Below are 19,508 nucleotides of genomic sequence, written 5' to 3' on the forward strand. Positions count from 1 at the left end.
CCCATGGTCATTACTGTTAAACAGTTCAATTGAAACGCACTCCTTTGACTTGATGCCAGAAAAAGACTAATATATATATATATATATATCGGCTATTACCTTAATAGGTGGGAGCAGCACTTCACATTCCTCGTCGCATTTGTATGTCTGCCTGTCGGGAGTGCCTCAGTGTAGCCTGCTTGCATTTGCAACTCATTTTCAAATGAAAGAATTGAGAGAGTTTGGTGAACATTTAGATTTGTCATTTAAAAAATTTATTTTACAGGTTCTCGAGGCGATACTGGATGTCATGGAAGTGCTGCTGGGAATGTGTCTGGCACCACAGACTCAGGATAAAGGTATTGATAGACTTCTCTGAAACATCGGAATTGTAACACTCTGATTCAGACCCTTATGAAGAAATTACTGAGCGCAATTATCATGAATAGTTACTGACTGTTAATGAAAGCCTGGGCTCAGGAAAGATAGAAGTCTTACAACACCAGGTTAAAGTCCAACAGGTTTGTTTTGAATCACTAGCTTACGGAGCGCAGCTCCTTCCTCAGGTGAAGGACACTCACCTGATGAAGAAGCTGCGCTCTGAAAGCTAGTGATTCAAAACAAACCTGTTGGACTTTAACCTGGTGTTGTAAGACTTCTTACTGTGCCCACCCCAGTCCAACGCCGGCATCTCCACTTCAGGAAAGGTGCCAGATGCAGGATTCAGTGACAAAGTTAAGGCTGTAAGAAACTACATTTGGATATCATTTGTAATAAGTGTGTAATGGAATATCAAACATCGCCATTAGTGCATCAAAAAGCCAGGGCGGACTTTCTTTGTAAAATATCAGATGAATTTCTATTGAAAAGAGGATGCAGGTGTATTTAGTCCCAGAATCTTGGTAAGGGAAGTAAGTGGTTTGAAATGGTAGACTAGAGGAAAGAGTTACTGACCAACTGTAAAATGTTTCAGTCCTGCGATCATTGGTATTGCTTGTGGGTCACGGGTATCTCCATTAAAAGGTCAAAAGCTGCTGTTTGATTCCTGCACCATTTTGCTGCATATTAGCTGTGAGCATATTTACAGAAGGTCAGTATTTCAGAGGCTAAAATCATAAGTTCTAAGTTTGCATCAGGCGTACAAGCTTCATTTTCCACATGCTAAAAGATAATATGGCTGGGTTTTACTAAAATATCAATTTTCTTTTATTGAGCTATTGTTAAAACATTAATTGTAAATATTGAGTTCAACATCGGTATTCTGTTGGTTTGCTCTGGACTAACGGCAGGTTTTGCCTCTTTGCAGAAAACCTGTGCAGATACGCGGTGCCCTGCTTGATTGGAATTGGCAGAGCATTTGGACGTTACAGTAACACGGACGAATCCCTCCTTTCAAAGCTGTTTCCCAAAATAACACCACAATCACTCAAAGCTCCGCATGAGATGGATGGACTGAGGCGGCGCTCCTTCAATGATTTTCGATCGATCCTGCCGAGCTCCCTTCTAACGGCCTGCCAATCATGTGACAGCCTACGACACAAAACCAATAGTGTGACCAACGTCTCCCAGGTTAAAAAAAAACAAAATTCAATTTTTGTGTTTGCTATGAGTGTTAAGTTTGTGAAAGATGTGTCTCTTTCGTCACTCTTAAATTTGAGGATTGGCCGTGTCGCAAACGTCTAAAATTTGGGAAGTGCTTTTTAGTTGCAAAAGCAAAGTTTTCTGCAAAAGGAACTTTTGTACTTTAGAAGAAAATAAAAAACTGATAAGCTAGAGTTTATATTGGGAAATTATAAGAGATAGTTTTTTTGCCGACTCCATTCATTAGTGCACTGTTTAGTCCTAAAGCATTCACTTTTTCTCTAAGTGTAATACCCTGTATGTGCTGAATCAGCTGCTATTACCACGTCTTTTGAAACAGTTGTTTCACTTCAGTTCGCAGTTTTTTGCATGTAATTGTTCTTTTCAAAAAAAAAATTCTGCAGGCAAGCCCTGAGCGCGCTGCTGCTGGTCCGAGTTCACCTGGACGGTCCAATTTGCATTATTTTGAAGGTAAGGTGCTGCATCTTTTAATGTCACAAAGGTTGCATCAGCGTTTTTTAAAAAACTGGAGCTGTTTAAAATGCGCTGACATATGTTGTGAAAGTGCGGTGTCAATGAATGATTAATTCAATTTGATTTATTGTCACATGTACCAAAGTAGAGTGAAAAGTATTTTTCTGCGGCCAAGGGAACATACACAGTACATACATAGTAGACAAAAAAAGAATAATCAAAAGAGTACATTGACAAATGGTATCGATAAACAGTGATTGGTTACAGTGTGGAATAAGGGGCCAAACAAAGCAAATACATGAGCAAGAGCAGCATATTGCGTCGTGAATAGTGTTCTTGCAGGGAACAGATCAGTCCGAGGGGGAGTGGTTGAGGAGTCTTGTAGCTGTGGGGAAGAAGCTGTTCCTATGTTTGGATGTGCGGGTCTTCAGACTTCTTTACCTTCTGCTGGTGGAAGGGTCTGGAAAAGGGCAAAGCCTGGGTGGGAGGGGTCTCTGACAATGTTGTCTGCCTTCCTGAGGCAGCGGGATGTGTAGACAGAATCAATGGGAGGGTGGCAAGCTTGTGTGATGCGTTGGGCTGAGTTCACCACACTCTGCAGTCAGTAAATATCAAAATAGAATATTTCAAAAACACAAATTTGTTAAAGGCAAGTCATGTTCGACAAATAGCTGAGTAAAGTGACCAGTTGAATAGAGAAACAGAGTGCCATATAACACATTCATGTATAGACTGTGAGAAGGCATTAATCATGTCTTACTGCGACTGTAGCCATTAAAGCTGAACATGCCCGATCTCAGATTGCAATCCTTCTCAGCTGATCATAATTTTTTTTTGTACTGTCAAAACATGGAGGGAAAGCTACTGAACACAGAAGCACAGTACTCCAGTAATAGCTATTAAAATGTGAAGAATTAAAATGTTGATTAAAAGAAAAGATAAACTTAAACGCACAAGATAAAAGATACACAGTTAGGGGTGCACAATAAAACTGTCCTTTTGGCAAAAGCGCTTATAGATTCTTAACCATAATGTAGGAAATGTTACCCAAACTGAGGAATTGCTTTCAGTTCAAGCAGAAGTACAATCCACTAGTTCCCAGAACCCATCCATGCCGATGTGGTTTTCCAAAGGGAGGTCCAAGGGTGGAATTTCCCCCAAATCTGGCAGTGGCTTGTTCAGACTGGAAACCGGCGTGAGATAGGCAGCTAAGTGTTCACTTCGGACTTTCTGGCCGATTATTGGGGTAAGACTTCCGCCTGCGAACAAAAACAACAACAACCCCCCAGTCGCCACCACCACCACCCGGTAAAATGCAAATGTTCTCTGCCACCTTTGATGCTCTTTTGAAATGCAATGATTACCAGCCAGTTTCAAAACCTAAATCCTTTCCCCAATGCAAATTTTAGATCTACTTTAGACCCATCATTTTAAAAATAAATTTAGAGTATCCAATTCATTTTTCCAATTGGGGGGAAATTTAGCGTGGCCAATCCGCCTACCCTGCACATCTTTAGGTTGTGGGGGCGAAACCCACGCGGACACGGAGAGAATGTATAAAACTCCACACAGACAGTGACCCAGAGCTGGGATGGAACCTGGGACCTCTGCGCCGTGAGGCAGCAATACTAACCACTGCGCCACCGGCCCTATTAATACCCATCATAAGGCCTCGTTATAAAAGGGTAACTTGGACTTGAAACGTTAGCTCTTTTCTCTCCCTACAGATGCTGCCAGACCTGCTGAGATTTTCCAGCATTTTCCCCCTGTATTTTTAATTGCTCTTGGAAGAAGTTGGGTTAGATTCTAATCTCCTGAGTAATCAAGAATCTTGACTTTCTGTGCTGTAGGTTCGTACCTCCCCGACGGCAGTGCTGTGGATCCTCATTATTACTTCACCACCATTAGCTCGAGTTTCTCTGTCTCTCCGCTGTTTACTGGCTGCAGTACAAAAGAATTTCATATTCCGCTAGAGTACCTCCGCCAGCTACTTCAAATGGTATGTACTGTCTTGAAATCCATCTTTTTGATGACGCTTTCATATATCTCTCACTTAGTGTGCTACCCTGCACCCTTATCACAGAATTGTTACAGTGGAGAATGAGGCCATTTGGCCCATCGTATTTGCACTAGCACTCTGTGCGATGATGTGCATAACGTAAGATTGCACATAATGTTATGCACGATCTCCGACCATTAGGTGCCATTGTAAACTCATCATGTGATCGGGGGTTGGGAGTTGGTCGTGCTGGGAGATAACACGTTTTTGCAGTAGTTCTACGAGAGTTGTTTAGTGTTATTTGATTGTCAGTTAATTTATGCTAGTTATCTTACCGCACAGTTTGTTCTATAATAAATTATTTTAACCTACATGTTCTGTAGTTCAGCGTTCACTTCGGCCAGTCTACATAACATGACACTCCGAATAAGCAATTCACTTAGTGCCACTCTCACACATTCTCCGTGTAACCCGGCGCATAATTCCTTTTCAGATAACAGTCCAATTCCCTTTTGAATGCTGCTTCCACCACACACTCAGGCTGTGCATTCCAGACCTAACTTCTCACTGCGTGAAATTGTTTTTTTCTAATATCACTTTTGTATATGTGCATTCTTGAAGCCCAGCTTTTGATAAAGCTTTCATCCATCCCTCCCACTTACATTGTGCTGACTGCTTCCCTATCTTTTTCAGTTTGTGAAACATAAAAATATTATTTTTGTGAAAGGAATAATAACTAGTGTTTTTGAGCTGCACGACTGCACACGCCCAGCGATGTTTATTAGAATATATTATAAAACCTTACCCTCTGTGTACATCTCCTGTTAACAGTTCCATTCTAAATTCCTGAATCAATGGGGCTGGTTTAGCACACTGGGCTAAATAGCTGACCTTTAAAGCAGACCAAGGCAGGCCAGCAGCACGGTTCAATTCCTGTACCAGCCTCCCCGAACAGGCGCCGGAATGTGGCGACTAGGGGCTTTTCACAGTAACTTCATTTGAAGCCAACTTGTGACAATAAGCGATTTTCATTTTTTTTCAATGTGTGTAATACCGACAGACACTTGTCGTGCACACAGGTAGCTGGAGCGTCAGCGCTCGTAATTGCAACATGACGATTTTCTAGTAGGAATATGAGCGTGAGAATTTATAAATGCAAGTGCAGAATTTATGACTTTAGAATGGGGTTGAATTATGTCGATACAATCGTTTGTTTCTAACACTGCCTCACCTGAATAGTACTTTTTGTCCAATCTCTCCATTTGCGAGAGCTATTCACTTCGAGCACTAGAAAACAAGGGTGTGGATATCTTTAAGCCTATCTTCTCATTTTTGTTTTGTTTTTATTGAAGGGCAAGACTAAAATGAGCTTGTCCTGGACCCTGAATGCTGGATTTCAGTTTTTCTAATGGGGGCAGCACGGTAGCACAGTGGTTAGCACTGTTGTTTCACCGCGCCAGGGTCCCAGGTTCGATTACTCGCTTGGGTCGCTGTCTGTGCAGAGTCCGCATATTTTCGCCGTGTCTGCGTGGGTTTTTGTCTGGGTGCTCTGGTTACCTCCCACAGTCCAAAGATGTGCTGGCTAGCTGGATTCACCACGCTAAATTGCCCTTAGTGTCCAAAAATGGTTGGGTGGGATTACTGGGTTACGGGATGGGGTGGAGTGTGGGCTCAAGTGGGGTGCTTTTTCCAAGGGCCAGGCACACTTGACGGGCCAAATGGCCTCCTTCTGCACTGTAAATTCTATGAAAAATCTTGTGTCCCCCACAGGTAACCCCTGCTTGTTCGAGTTCTGTTCTTTGGGATGGCCGATTCATTCTATGACTTAATTTTCTTTCCATATTTCTTCCCCTAGGTGAAGCGGATCGTAGCTGAGGCCGTTCTGAAAACACTGGATGCAACATTGGCAGAGGTTACCGAGGTGAAAAATCACTCATTGCGTTGGAATTGTACTGTTGTGCTTATGAATCCAGATTTAAATGGTTGAAAGTGAAATGATTGGGACTGGGCCCAGACAACATAGTGTATTGCCCACTGCCATCTCAGTTCTAGGATCTGGGTTCAAATCCTAACCGGAATAAAGGGACAAAATCCAGTTTGATGTTCAAGTCATCACCTAACTTCCTAATTGGCACTAAGGACTAGTTTTCCGGCTGCCCAGGATCTGTGGCTCAATATCCATCTTGAAGTCAGCCACCTCTGAAGGAGCTCACAGGATGGGTGGAATGAAAATAAACAACCGTGCTGGTGCATCTCTTAGAGCTGATCTGAAAAGGGGATTGAGACACAATGCTGGAGCAGAGTTACACACTTAACACCTTGATGTCAATTTCTGTCGTCCGTAAGCTCATGTGAATTCTGCTCCTGGCTGCCAGGGGTGCAGAGGGTGCCTCTGTCTGGATGCCCCCTTTATGCATGTTATCGGTCCAGAGAGTCCCATCAAGTGCTCAATACCTGCACACATTGTGCGCTGGATACTGATCCCCAGTTTTCAGCATCTGCCTCACGATTTGTCACCTGATCAAGATGGTGGCGGTTCAGTTTGTTCAGTGTTTTGTGCAATTAGCGTTGTTGCTGCCATTTTACTCTGTGCTGGCCTCGTGTTCATTACCTTTGCTGCCTGTTCCAATTGCAGTTATAGGTAAATAATAATTATAAACTGTTTATTGTCACAAGTAGGCTTACATTAACACTGCAATGAAGTTACTGTGAAAATCCCCTAGTCGCCACATTCCGCCATCTGTTCGGGTACACAGAGGGAGAATTCAGAATTCTCAGCTGGTACGGGAACTGAATTCGTGCTGCTGGTCTTGTTCTGCATCACAGACCTGCTGACTCGCCCACTGAGCTAAACCAGCCCCAGTGAGCCACCGACAATATCGCACCCGCAGCGTCTGAACTGCCAACAGCAAGGAGTCAAAATATGCAGGAGGAAGAAAACCATTGTGCTTTTTTAAGAATTGCACAGTATTAAGGTTGTGGTTGTATCAGGGCTGGAGTGGGTGCTCAAATTGGAAGTCCTCTGTTTTCCAGCAATGATTGATGTTTCCATGAGGAGTGCAAAGTTCACCCTGAGAGAACTTTCCTCTTTGCGAAGAAGAAAATTCCGTTTGTGCCTATTAACCATTGGGCAGCCACGGAGTACACTCGCACCTGATGTGAAAGTTGAAAGCAAATGCACCAGAAGCTGTTGTGTAGAATTAATGAGATGCGTTGTGTGATCTGGCGTGCATTGTCTGAAAGGGTAGTGGAAGGGGGCCCCACAATGACATTCAAAAGGAAATCCAGCCTGTACTTGAAAAGCAAAGGTTTGCAAGGCTGTAGAGAAACTGCAGAATTGGGATTGATTAGATAGCTTTTTCAAAGAGTCAACATGATGGACATATGACCTCCATCTGTGCTGTAAAGACTCTTAAGCGTAAAAATGTCACACATCCCTTGGCCGGATAACACACAATATCTACAGTCCATCTGAGGATGTGAGCTGTGCATGGTGGTTATTTTGCCAAAAGAATCCGAGCTGGAAACATTGATTTCCAAGGGTTTTTATCTGAACAGCGTCAAAACATGCTTTACGTTCTTAAATGGCATCACAATAATTGTTAGATCTATTTTGACATTTAGGAAAATGCTAATTTGGATCTGTACTATCGAAACTTCAGTGATCCTCTTTACGTGGTGGTGTTTAAAATGTTGAGAGACACTTTGTATCACATGAAAGGTAAGCTTCTTTTAGTAATGGTATTTATTGGATTGATTAAAGTCCTGGAATTGAACGTCTTTGGAATACTGACATGAATTAATGTACGGGCATCTTCCTGGAGTTTCTGGTCACAATTACCCTAGTTGGGCAGCACGGTAGCACAGTGGTTAGCACTGTGGCTTCACAGATCCAGGGTCCCAGGTTTGTTTCCCTGCTGGGTCACTGTATGCGGAGTCTGCACGTTCTCTCCGTGTCTGCATGGGTTCCGCCGGGTCCTCCGGTTTCCTCCCACAGTCCAACGACGTGTAGGTCAGGTGGATTGGCCATGATAAATTGCCCTTCGTGTCCAAAAAGAATAGGAGGGGTTATTGGGTTAGGGGGTGGAGGTGAAGGCTTTTGTGGGTCGGTGCAGACTAGATGGTCCAAATGGCCTCCTTCTGCACTGTATGTTCTTTGTTGTTCTATGCTATGGTATCTTCTGACAACGCAGGGGGGAATTTGTATCTCTCCAATGAATGGGGGGATTTGGTCCCACCTGAGGTTAAGGAGAGGCAAAGGTAAAGGGTGTGGACCAGGAAGCAGGTCACCATTTCCATGCAGCACTAAAGGAATGCCAGCAAAAAATGTTTCTTCCACAGTTACCCAATCCGATAGCAAGTAGAGTTCTCCCTCGTCCACCAGAGAAGGTGTGGCCTGGATTCTGAGACATGCTATACATTACAATTCTCTCTGCCATTTTTTGAATTCCATAGGAGGTGTTAAAATAATGTTGCACGTTTTACTTGAGTGTTACGTGTTTTATTGGAGTGTATTAACACGCCTCCGTTTAAAGGCCGTGTGCTTAACACTACTACAGCTATGTGTATGTAATGCTGCTCAGGAGTCGCCAGGTGCCGTATTTAGACACCTCACAAGTACATCAAGGTCAGGTTCAAAGTAATAAATCTGTACACCGATTAGTAAGTTCAAACGATTGATATTTATTATAACAAATATAATAAATACACATGCATACGCTAAAGAGACTAAGTTACTTCTAAACTAAACGACTAAGATACTTATCTAAACAGGAACAGGCAAGGTCAGGGAGCGAGGCCTTCGTCCCGTTCTTGGTCTGCAACTCTCAGAGTGTTAAAGGTCGTCAGGGTCTAGCAAGTCTGGATCACGTAGCGATCGTCGTGGTGACACTTACAGTTCGATGGCTGGTGGCTCAACGGCTGGTGATGGAACTGGAGTCAGGATGCGATGTATCAGCAAGCGATGAAGACAGCAGAGAGCCGGAGCCAAAACAACAGACCGGACCATGTGCGGGGTTTACTTTTATAGGTCCCCCCCCAAAGTCCGTGCCTCTTCGGGGCGGTCTCTACCTGCTGTATATCGATTGGGCCTTCTCCCAATCGATATTTTCCAAACACCCCAATCTGAGGGTCGCTTCTCGATGGGTGGGGCGGTCTCTATGGTGCTTTGTGATGGATACTTATGGTGCCGTTTCGTCTGGGCGTCTACTCAAAGTACTCACGGTAGCATGGTGGTTAGCATCAATGCTTCACAGCTCCAGGGTCCCAGGTTCGATTCCCAGCTGGGTCACTGTCTGTGTGGAGTCTGCACGTCCTCCCTGTGTGCGTGGGTTTCCTCCGGGTGCTCCGGTTTCCTCCCACAGTCCAAAGATGTGCGGGTTAGGTGGATTGGCCATGCTAAATTGCCCGTAGTGCAAGGTTAATGGGGGGGATTGTTGGGTTACGGGTATACGGGTTACGTGGGTTTAAGTAGGGTGATCATTGCTCGGCACAACATTGAGGGCCGAAGGGCCTGTTCTGTGCTGTACTGTTCTATGTTCTATACCTAAATGTTTCTATTGTGTGGGCCTGGCTCTGGATCACCTCATTACTATGTAAATCGTTGTTGCCATTTACACCTTTAGCTGAGATTCTGCACCTGGCCATAAACTGGTTTCTGTACGTGCAGAATGCTAATTAGCCTTCTGCAAACTGCTTGTCCTTGCTAAGACTGTTTTCTCCCTGCAGCCTTAGCAGTTCTCCATTTTGTAGCCCAGTGTCCATCTTAGGTGGCTACAATAAGATGTACTTTTTATTTTGTATTGGCTGATTTCCATTGAATCCATAGAATCCCTACATTGCAGACGGTGGCCATTTAGCCCATCGAGTCTGCACCGACCCTCTGAAAGAGCACCCTACCTAGACCCACTCCCCCACCCTACACCTGTAACCTCAGCTAACCTGAGCATCTTTGGACACAAAAGGTACAATTTAACATGGCCAATCCACCTCACCTGCAGATCTTTGGGCTGTAGGAGCAAAACGGTGCACCCAGAAGAAACTGCCGCAGACACTGGGAGAACGTGCAAACTCAACGCATGCTAACCAATGTGCCACCATACCGTCCATAACATAGCATTGTTTGTGGTGAATCACAGAATGGCTGTTTCATATTGTGGGTATTCGAACTATGACAGTACTCTTCCCATCTAGCCATTGCAAAGCAATACACCTGTTATTAACTTCAAGGTGTAATGATTTACAGGAATTACACTTCCATCCATCCAAAGTGAAATAGGTTATCTAGTCATTAATACAAAACTTGGGCAGCATGGTGGCACAGTGGTTAGCATTGCTGCCTACGGCGCTGAGGACCCGGGTTTGAATCCCGGCCCTGGGTCACTGTTCGTGTGGAGTTTGCACATTCTCCCCGTGTCTGCGTGGGTTTCGCCCCCACAACCCAAAGATGTGCGGGTTAGGTGAATTGGCCACGCTAAATTGCCCCTTAATTGGAAAAAATAATTGGGTACTCTAAATTTATTTAAAAAAAATTAATACAAAACTTAAATACTGTGGAAAAAGGAAATCTGAATAACTTGGGTCAGACAGCATCTGTGGAAAGATAAACAGAGTTAATGTTCGGGATGATGTCTTTTCATCAGAACTTGAAGAAGGTTGAGGTTTAACAGGTTTTAAGTAAGTACAGAGGTTTTATTAACAGTGCTTTTGAGTACAAGAGAAAGAGATCATGTTAAACTTGTACAAGACATTAGTTCGGCCTCATCTGGAGTCTGCATCCAATTTTGGCACCATACTTGAGAAAGGAGCAGTGCTCCGAAAGCTAGTGTTTGAAACAAACCTGTTGGACTTTAACCTGGTGTTGTAAGACTTCTTACTGTGCTCACCCCAGTCCAACGCCGGCATCTCCACATCATACTTGAGGAAGGATGGTAAGGCGTTGGAAAGAGTACAGAGGAGATTCACAAGAAGGATTCCAGGGATAAAGATATCTATGGCGATAGATAGGAGAAATTGGGACAGTTTTCCTTTGAGAAAAGATGGCCGAGATGAGACTTGATAAAATATTCAAGATCATGAGGGGCAGGGTCAATAATAAGAAGCTGTTCCCGAGAGAGAGAGAGAGTGTCAAGAACGAGAGGGCACAGATTCAAAATGGTGGGCAATAGGAGCAGAAGTGATGTGAGGAAAAAATCTTTTCACCCAGAGGGTGGCTGGAGTCCGGAACAAACTGCCTGAGAGGGTGCAATTGAAAATCCAATTTTCAAATTGGATGTTCTGTGTTCAAATTGGAACCCCGACTATATTTTGATGGTGCTGGATTGGCTGCAGGATGGCCTGAGATTGTGAAACATGCCGTATAAATGCAGGTGCTATCCTCCCTTCCCTCTCCATATTACACGTAACTACCGCAGCAACATAATACTTTTGAGTTACATGAATTATAGAATCAAGTGTAGTGCAGACTTTCTAACCACAAGCCGTGCATGTGAGATCCACTGGCTATAAAGAATAATGAATATTGCAGCATCTTTCAAAGGATTGATGTTTCTTTGGAATCAAGTGACTGCTAAAATCATTCAAACTTTTGTGCACAATTTAGAATAGCTTACAGAAGTTCTGCGTTGTAACGCCAGCGGGCCTACCTCATTTATCGTAAAAGTAATCACTGAATGTTGCAATATTAAACAGGAATTTGCACAGTGATCAGCCAGAATTTCTGATATGAGTGCAATGCCACATCCTCCTTATTTGCCAGAACCAAATTTGAAACTAATATTTTTGAGCTGCAACAAAGGATCGTGTTGGGTTTACTTAATAATGATCTTTATTATTGACACAAGTAGGCTTACATTAACACTGCAAGGAAGTTGCTGTGAAAAGCCGCTAGTCGCCACATTCCGGCGCCTGTTCAGGTACACTGAGGGAGAATTCAGAATGTCCAAATTACCTTACAGCGCGTCTTTTGGGACTTGTGGGAGGAAACTGGAGCACCCGGAGGAAACCCACGCAGATACGGGGAGAGCATGCAGACTCCACACAGACAGTCACCCAAGCCAGGAATTGAACCTGGGACCCTGGTGTTGTGAAGCAACAGTGCTAACCACTGTGCTACCGGGCTGCCCCACTGTGCTACCGGGCTGCCCCACTGTGCTACCGGGCTGCCCCACTGTGCTACCGGGCTGCCCCACTGTGCTACCGGGCTGCCCCACTGTGCTACCGGGCTGCCCCACTGTGCTACTGTACCGCCCTTGTGTTAAGATATAGTTTGTTTATAATGTGCGAATAGGTGAATGGAATTAACAAAAATGTTTATATGGCTGAGTCAAAGAGGGAGAAATGTAGGTCAGTCACTCAGCATATAACCCACATGGGGTATCAGTACCGTTTGTATACTGCTGCCTGACAACAGAGTGATGCTTTCCACCGATGAATCTGTGTTTTTGAGAGCTCAGTTAAATTCGGTTGTCGAAATCCATTTCTTTGCTGTGCTTTCATCATTCCTCACTTTTTCCCTCGCAGATCTCCAGACTGCATTTGTGAAGGAGGTTCATGACTTTGTGCTCGAGCAGTTTAACAGTAGCCAGTCGGAACTGCAGAGGATCCTGCATGATACGGAATATATCCATCATGACTTTAACCCTCTGAAACTCAGGTGTCAAGCAAATGCGGCATGTGTGGATTTAATGGTGTGGGCCGTTAAGGATGAGCAAGGTAAAGATTATTTCAAGTTCAGAAATCCCATAGTTTCTCTTTTGCTGTATGCACGGGTCCTTCTTGTTTATTCCCTTATTGCACCTTTCTTTATTTTACTGTTATTAATTTTTATCGATGATGAAATGGACATGTGTCTTTAAGGCAAGCAACAGAATTCAGAAGTTGCAGGAGAGAACGCAGACTCGATGGCCGAATGGCCGCCTGCACTGTAGAATATTCTACTCTATGATTCAATATTTTGTTTTATTGGGTCAACCATTTTAATTGGACATGTTGAATTCCACTTCCTTATGAATCGACTTACTGAGAGTTATTTTATATGTTAAGATCTTCCTGTGTGTTCCTGTTTATTCCCTTATTTCCCCTTTATTTTTACTGTCACATTTTTGGTCCACAGATGATTAATAGATCTGTGACTTTAAGGCAAAGCAGCCCACATGTGGCCTGTGCCTTTAATTCAAGCAGACCATTGCAGCAGCAGGAGAGCTCAGTGTTACCTTGGTTTGATTGGTGCCCAATGAATTGGTCCAAAAGGCTGTGCTCTGCCCGGTAACGGGTGGTGATTGGATCTGATTCTACTGAAATAGTTCAGAGACGTAAGGAGCTTTCAGGTTCGAGAGAAGACCTACTCTCTTTCCATTCGGTTTTTCTCCGCAAAAACACTTTCTGAACTGGCAAAAGTCTGCATGAATCTGGTTTACAGGAGAACCATTACAGGCTGGGCAGAGAAGGTCCAGAATCTGATCACTCACACTCCAGGAAAGGCAGAGGCCTGGAGGCAAAATTTAATGCGAAGCAAGATGCTTCTCCAGGAGAAGCTGTGAGCAATATTGCTTAACTGCAAGGTAGGTCATTGCAGGCTGTAAACCAGAGACTTTAATCTACAAGAATACTGTGGAGAAAGCTGCAAACCACCATTTGAAGCAAAGATGTTTCTCTTTCATTTATGTTTCTCACCCCCCCCCCCAAACTCCTGTCTGCGTGTGTGTGTGTAAATTATGATACAAGGTAGGTACTTGTTAACACTTAACCAACTATATCTGTTGCGTATTTCATCATTAATCTTGTTAGAAATAAACAGTAATGGTGTTTCAACTTACAAACCTGGTGACTATAATTGTTGGCCAGCCACCGCCAAAGATTTCAGGAATTTTTCTAAGAATTATTGGTTAATTCACTTGTGTTGTGACTCCGGGGCACATGGGGCTGGAATTGACCGCACACTAGCCCAGGGTATCGTAACAATATGTATATCTTAAAATTAGTATATTTTATTTGTATACCTTATATTTTGGATACATTTAGATTTGCTGAACAATTTACTGATATCCATAGTTTTAATAGGAATATATGATTATATAGAATTATTTGTTTACTTGGTGATTTTTAAAGATACAAAGAAAATTACAGCACAGGAACAGTCCCTTCGGCCCTCCCAGCCTGCGCCGATCCAGATCCTTTATCTAAACCTGTCTCCTATTTTCCAAGGTCTACTTCCCTCTGTTCCTGCCCGTTCATATACCTGTCCAGATGCATCTTAAATGATGCTATCGTGCCCGCCTCTACCACCTCCGCAGGTAAAGCGTTCCAGGCACCCTACCACCCTCTGCGTAAAAAAACTTTCCATGCACATCTCCCTTAAACTTTCCCCCTCTCACCTTGAAATCGTTACCCCTTGTAACTGACACCCCCACTCTTGGGAAAAGCTTGTTGCTATCCACCCTGTCCATACCTCTCATAATTTTGTAGACCTCAATCAGGTCCCCCCTCAACCTCCGTCTTTCCAACGAAAACAACCCTAATCTACTCAACCTTTCTTCATAGCTGGCACCCTCCATGCCAGGCAACATCCTGGTGAACCTCCTCTGCACCCTCACTAAAGCATCCACAGCCTTCTGGCAATGTGGCGACCAGAACTGCACGCAGTATTCCAAATGTGGCCTAACCAAAGTCCTATACAACCGTAACATGACCTGCCGACTCTTGTACTCAATACCCCGTCCGATGAAGGCAAGCATGCTGTATGCCACCTTGACCACTCTATCCACCTGCGTTGTCACCTTCAGGGTACAATGGACCTGAACTCCCAGATCTCTCTACATCTATTTTCCCCAAGACCCTTCCATTGACCATATAGTCTGCTCTTGAATTCGATCTTCCAAAATGCATCACCTCGCATTTGCCTGGATTGAACTCCATCTGCCATTTCTCTGCCCAACTCTCCAATCTATCTATATTTTGTTGTATTCTCTGACAGTCCTCCTCGCTATCTGCAACTCCACCAATCTTAGTATCATCTGCAAACTTGCTAATCAGACCACCTATACCTTCCTCCAGGTCATTTATGTAGATCACAAACAACAGTGGTCTGAGCACGGATCCCTGTGGAACACCACTAGTCACCCTTCTCCAGTTTGAGACACTCCCTTCCACCACTTTTAATAGATTGTGGTATGGGGCGCACACGGCCCACTCTACAGGCGTGGTACAGCAGAAATGGAAAAGTATTTTTTAAAAGCAAAACAATGTTTATTCTATGAAGACAGGTTTAGGAGACGGGTTTAGATAAAGGATCTGGATCGGCGCAGGCTGGGAGGGCCGAAGGGCCTGTTCCTGTGCTGTAATTTTCTTTGTTCTTTGTATCTTTAAAATATCAACAAGTAAACAAATAATTCTATATGATCATATATTCTTATTAAAACTATGGATAACAGTAAATTGTCTCCTGTTACCCAGCCAGTTCTTTATCCATCTAGCCAGTACACCCTGAACCCCATACAACTTCACTTTTTCCATCAACCTGCCAGGGGAAACCTTATCAAACGCCTGACTAATGTCCATGTATATGACATCTACAGCCCTTCCCTCATCAATTAACTTTGTCACTTCCTCAAAGAATTCTATTAGGTTTGTAAGGCAAGACCTTCCCTGCACAAAACCATGCTGCCTATCACTGATAAGTCTATTTTCTTCCAGATGTGAATAAATCCTATCCCTCAGTATCTTCTCCAACAGTTTGGAGATTTTTCAGTGTAATGTATGGATGCAGTGGTACTTGAGTAATGAGTACATAAAGTATGACAGTAACATAGCCCAGGTTTATGGTTACAGCAGAATAAATCCTATTTTGTCAGAGGTTTAACTTGTAGAATTCCTTCAATATAGGTGCAGAAAATCTTTGCTCAAAGCTTTCAGAGAAGCTGCAGTCAAAGACTTCGAGTAAAATAATTCTGTCGCACATGCCCTTGCTGATTTGTTGTTTGCAGGTATGTTGTCATTTTAAAAATTAAGATAAAGGAATGATATGTTCTATTAAGTGTCAGACTCATTTGGTGGCGCTCTTGCATTGGCACCAAAAGGTGATGGGTTCAAGACCTCCGCGAAGGATTTGGCTACCTAATCTTGGCTGACACTTCATTCCGTTGGAGAAGTCGTCTTTTGGAGGAAATGTTAAACCACTTCCCTGTTTTCATGGATGTAAAAGATCCTACAGCACTCTCCCAAGAAAAAGGTGTTCTTCTGGTATCCTGACCAACATTCAAACCTCAATGTTAGGAAAACCGATAACTAGTCACTCACCAGTGCTGTTTATGGGAACCAGCTGTGCCAATGGACTGGTACCGTTCCCAACACAAACAGAAATTGCATTTCCAAAGTAAACGCGAGCGTGGCACACTTTGGGAAGTTCTGAAGACCTGCCTTTCTATTGCTAGTCTGTCGTCCTAGTTCCAACCGACGATAGCAGAAAGGGTGTTTTTCTATACAATGCGATGCTCTAAATCGGTCATCACTACTGACTAACAGGAGGTTTGTTGTGCGTATTGCTTTTCTTAAATTTATTCAAGAGATGAAGGTTTTCGCTGTCTAGGCCAGCATTTATTGCCAGTCCCTTAATGCCCTTGGGAAGGAGGTGGTGAGCTGCTTTCTTGAACGAATGCCGTCCATGTGGTGTCGATACATCTGCAATGCTGTTAGGAAGGGAGTGTGAAATTGACAATTACTTTACTATTCCGATCGACAATGGAAACGCTAGCTATTGTTTCTCCTCTTTAGCCCAGAGACCAGTTCTGCCTTCTGCACTGTGTCATGTGAGAGTACCTTTAAGAAATGGGTGTTTATCAGTGATGTCAGAGTGTGGGTGGAGCTGGGCTGTCTGTTAGCTTTTTACTTTCATTTTAGATTGTTTGCTGCAGGGTGTGTTTTAGTTTTGTTTTCAGTGTTGGAGCTGAAACCAGAACAAGCAGGTGTTCTGCTGTTCTCTGCCATCAAAAGACTATCTCTTGATCATTTGGTGAATGTAAACCTAATGTGCTTCTGTTGAAAGGTGTTTTAAGTCTTATGGATGTTAAAAGGACAGCTTAAGGATTACTTAGTGTTGTATTCTTTGGGGTTGTATTTGAATTAATGGTTGCTAAGATGCTCACTATGTTTTAAAAAGGTTAACTTGAGTTCATAGAATAAACATTGTTTTGCTTTAAAAAAATACTTTTCCATTTCTGCTGTACCACACCTGTAGAGTGGGCCGTGTGCTCCCCATACCACAATCTATTGAAAGCTGTGGATAAGGTGAAATCCATGATACGCTTTGGGGTTCTCTAAATCCTGGCCCATTACACCTGACTGAGATCAGTGAATTGACCATCTGAAGGTTTCTTTGGGTTAGTGTTGTATAATGGGAAATATGGATCTGCAAGTAAGTACAGCAACATGACAGTTGGAAGTAAATTTCTGTGGACAGGAAGCTGCAAGACCTTTACTAGAGGAGGTAAGGGTGGCAAGGTGGCACAGTGGTTAGCACTGCTGCCTCACAGGGCCAGGATCCCGGGTTCGATTCCTGCCTTGGGTGACTGTCTGTGTAGAATTTGCACATTCTCCCCGTGTCTGCGTGGGTTTCCTCCGGGTGCTCCGGTTTCCTTCCACAGTCCAAGGCTGTGCAGGTTAGGTGGATTGGCCATGGTCAGTACGCGGGGATGGGATGGAGGAGTGGGTCGAGGTAGAGTGCTCTTTCCGAGGGTTGGTGCAGACTCAGTGGGCCATATGGCCTCCTTCTGCACTGTATGGATTCTATTGATATTAGTTAGTACACCCAGGAATCGGTAAAATGATCGCACAAAAAAACCTTTATACTGTTTTAACATGCTTCATGAATTGGCACAAAAACAGAAAATACTGGGCAATCTCCGCCGACCTGACAGCATCTGTGGGGAGAAAAGGGAGCTAACGTTTCAAGTCTGGGCAACTTTGCCAAAGCTGGAGAGTTATAAAAATGCGATCAGATTTATACTGTTGTGGGGTAGGGTGTGTGAGCACTGGAAGAGGCGAGAGGGTCAGCGATAGGCGGAGATTGACAAAGATGTTGTGGCCAGAAAGACAAGGGGAATGGAAATGGTGGCGATAAAGACTAAGGAGGGTGTTCCAATTAAGGGACAATTTAGCATGGCCAATTCACCTACCAGATCCAAGATAGCCGTTTCCCTGGTTGTCTCCATGACTTGTTGCTCTGGGAAACTGTCCCTAATGCATTCTATGAATTTGTTGCCATTGCTACCCATTCCAACTTGATAAACCCAGTCAGCATGAAGATTAAAGTCATCCATGTTTATTGCTCTTTGTTTTTGTGCAGGCTTCGATTAGTTGTTGATTTATATCCTTTACTGCAATGTTTGTGGGGGTCTGTACACTACTCCTACCAATGTCTTATTTCCCTTGCTGTTTTTTTTACCTCCACCCAAATTTTTCATAGCATTTACAGTGCAGAACGAGGCCATTCGGCCCATCAAGTGTGCACTGTCTCTTGGAAAGAGTACCCTACCCAAGCCCACACCTTCACCTTATCCCCATAACCCAGCAACCCCACCCAACACTAAAGGCAATTTTGGACACTGATGCCGATTTAGCATGCCCAATCCACCTAACCTGCACATCTTTGGACTGTGGGAGGAAACCGGAGCACCCGGAGGGAACCCACGCAGACACAGGGAGAACGTGCAGACTCCATACAGACAGTGACCCAAGCCGGAAATCGAACCTGTGACGCTGGAGCTGTGAAGCAATTGTGCTAACCACTATGCTACCGTTCTGCCCTACCTGGACTGTACATCATACTAGTCTTGATCATCTCTCACAACTGTTCTCATTTATCTCTTATTAACAGTGCTACCCCACCACCTTTTCTTTCCCTTCTGTCCTTCTGAAAGGTAAAATATTCCTGAATATAAAGTTCTCTATTTTGATCTCCTTGTAACCATGATTCCATAATTGCTATGAGATTATATCCATTTACCTTGATTTGTGCCGTCAGTTCATCTATCTTACTCCTAATGCTTTGTGCACGAAGATACAATGCCGTTAGGCTTGTCTTTAATCATCCTAATCATCCTATCTTTGTACTGTGGCTCTATTTGCTTCTTGTCCTTGATTACCCTGTCTACCATTTTAGCATTTGACTGTCCTTGTTTTTACTCTCCTTGTTTCTCTTTCCCTTGTCACCCTGCTTAGGTTCTCGCCCCCCTACCATTCCAGTTTAAACCCTCCCTAACCACATTAGCAAATACCCATGCTAGGACATCAGCCCTGGTCCTTCCCAGGTCTAACCCGTCCAGTTTGTACTGGTGCCGATGGTCCCCGGAATCTGAACCGTCCCTCTTGCACCATCTTTCCGGCCACCTGTTCACATTATATATTGTGCTATTTCTAGCATGTGGCGCTGGCAGTAATCCTGAGATCACTACCTTTTGAGGTCCTACTTTTCAACTTGCTT

General features: G+C 43.8%; 1 protein-coding gene across 1 annotated transcript in view; it reads left to right on the plus strand.

Annotated features, from left to right (window-relative positions):
- pi4kaa (phosphatidylinositol 4-kinase, catalytic, alpha a) overlaps window positions 1–19,508 on the plus strand; it is a 217,636-nt gene that overhangs the window by 14,891 nt on the left and 183,237 nt on the right. Inside the window, exons 4-11 of the mRNA XM_038811028.1 lie at window positions 266–338; window positions 1,286–1,548; window positions 1,965–2,031; window positions 3,885–4,033; window positions 5,889–5,954; window positions 7,658–7,754; window positions 12,554–12,745; window positions 15,914–16,014. Coding sequence (XP_038666956.1) covers window positions 266–338; window positions 1,286–1,548; window positions 1,965–2,031; window positions 3,885–4,033; window positions 5,889–5,954; window positions 7,658–7,754; window positions 12,554–12,745; window positions 15,914–16,014 — 1,008 coding nt within the window. The remainder of the gene's footprint in view (window positions 1–265; window positions 339–1,285; window positions 1,549–1,964; window positions 2,032–3,884; window positions 4,034–5,888; window positions 5,955–7,657; window positions 7,755–12,553; window positions 12,746–15,913; window positions 16,015–19,508) is intronic.

Source organism: Scyliorhinus canicula, chromosome 1 (genome assembly GCF_902713615.1).
Source record: "Scyliorhinus canicula chromosome 1, sScyCan1.1, whole genome shotgun sequence".
NCBI lineage: Eukaryota > Metazoa > Chordata > Chondrichthyes > Carcharhiniformes > Scyliorhinidae > Scyliorhinus > Scyliorhinus canicula.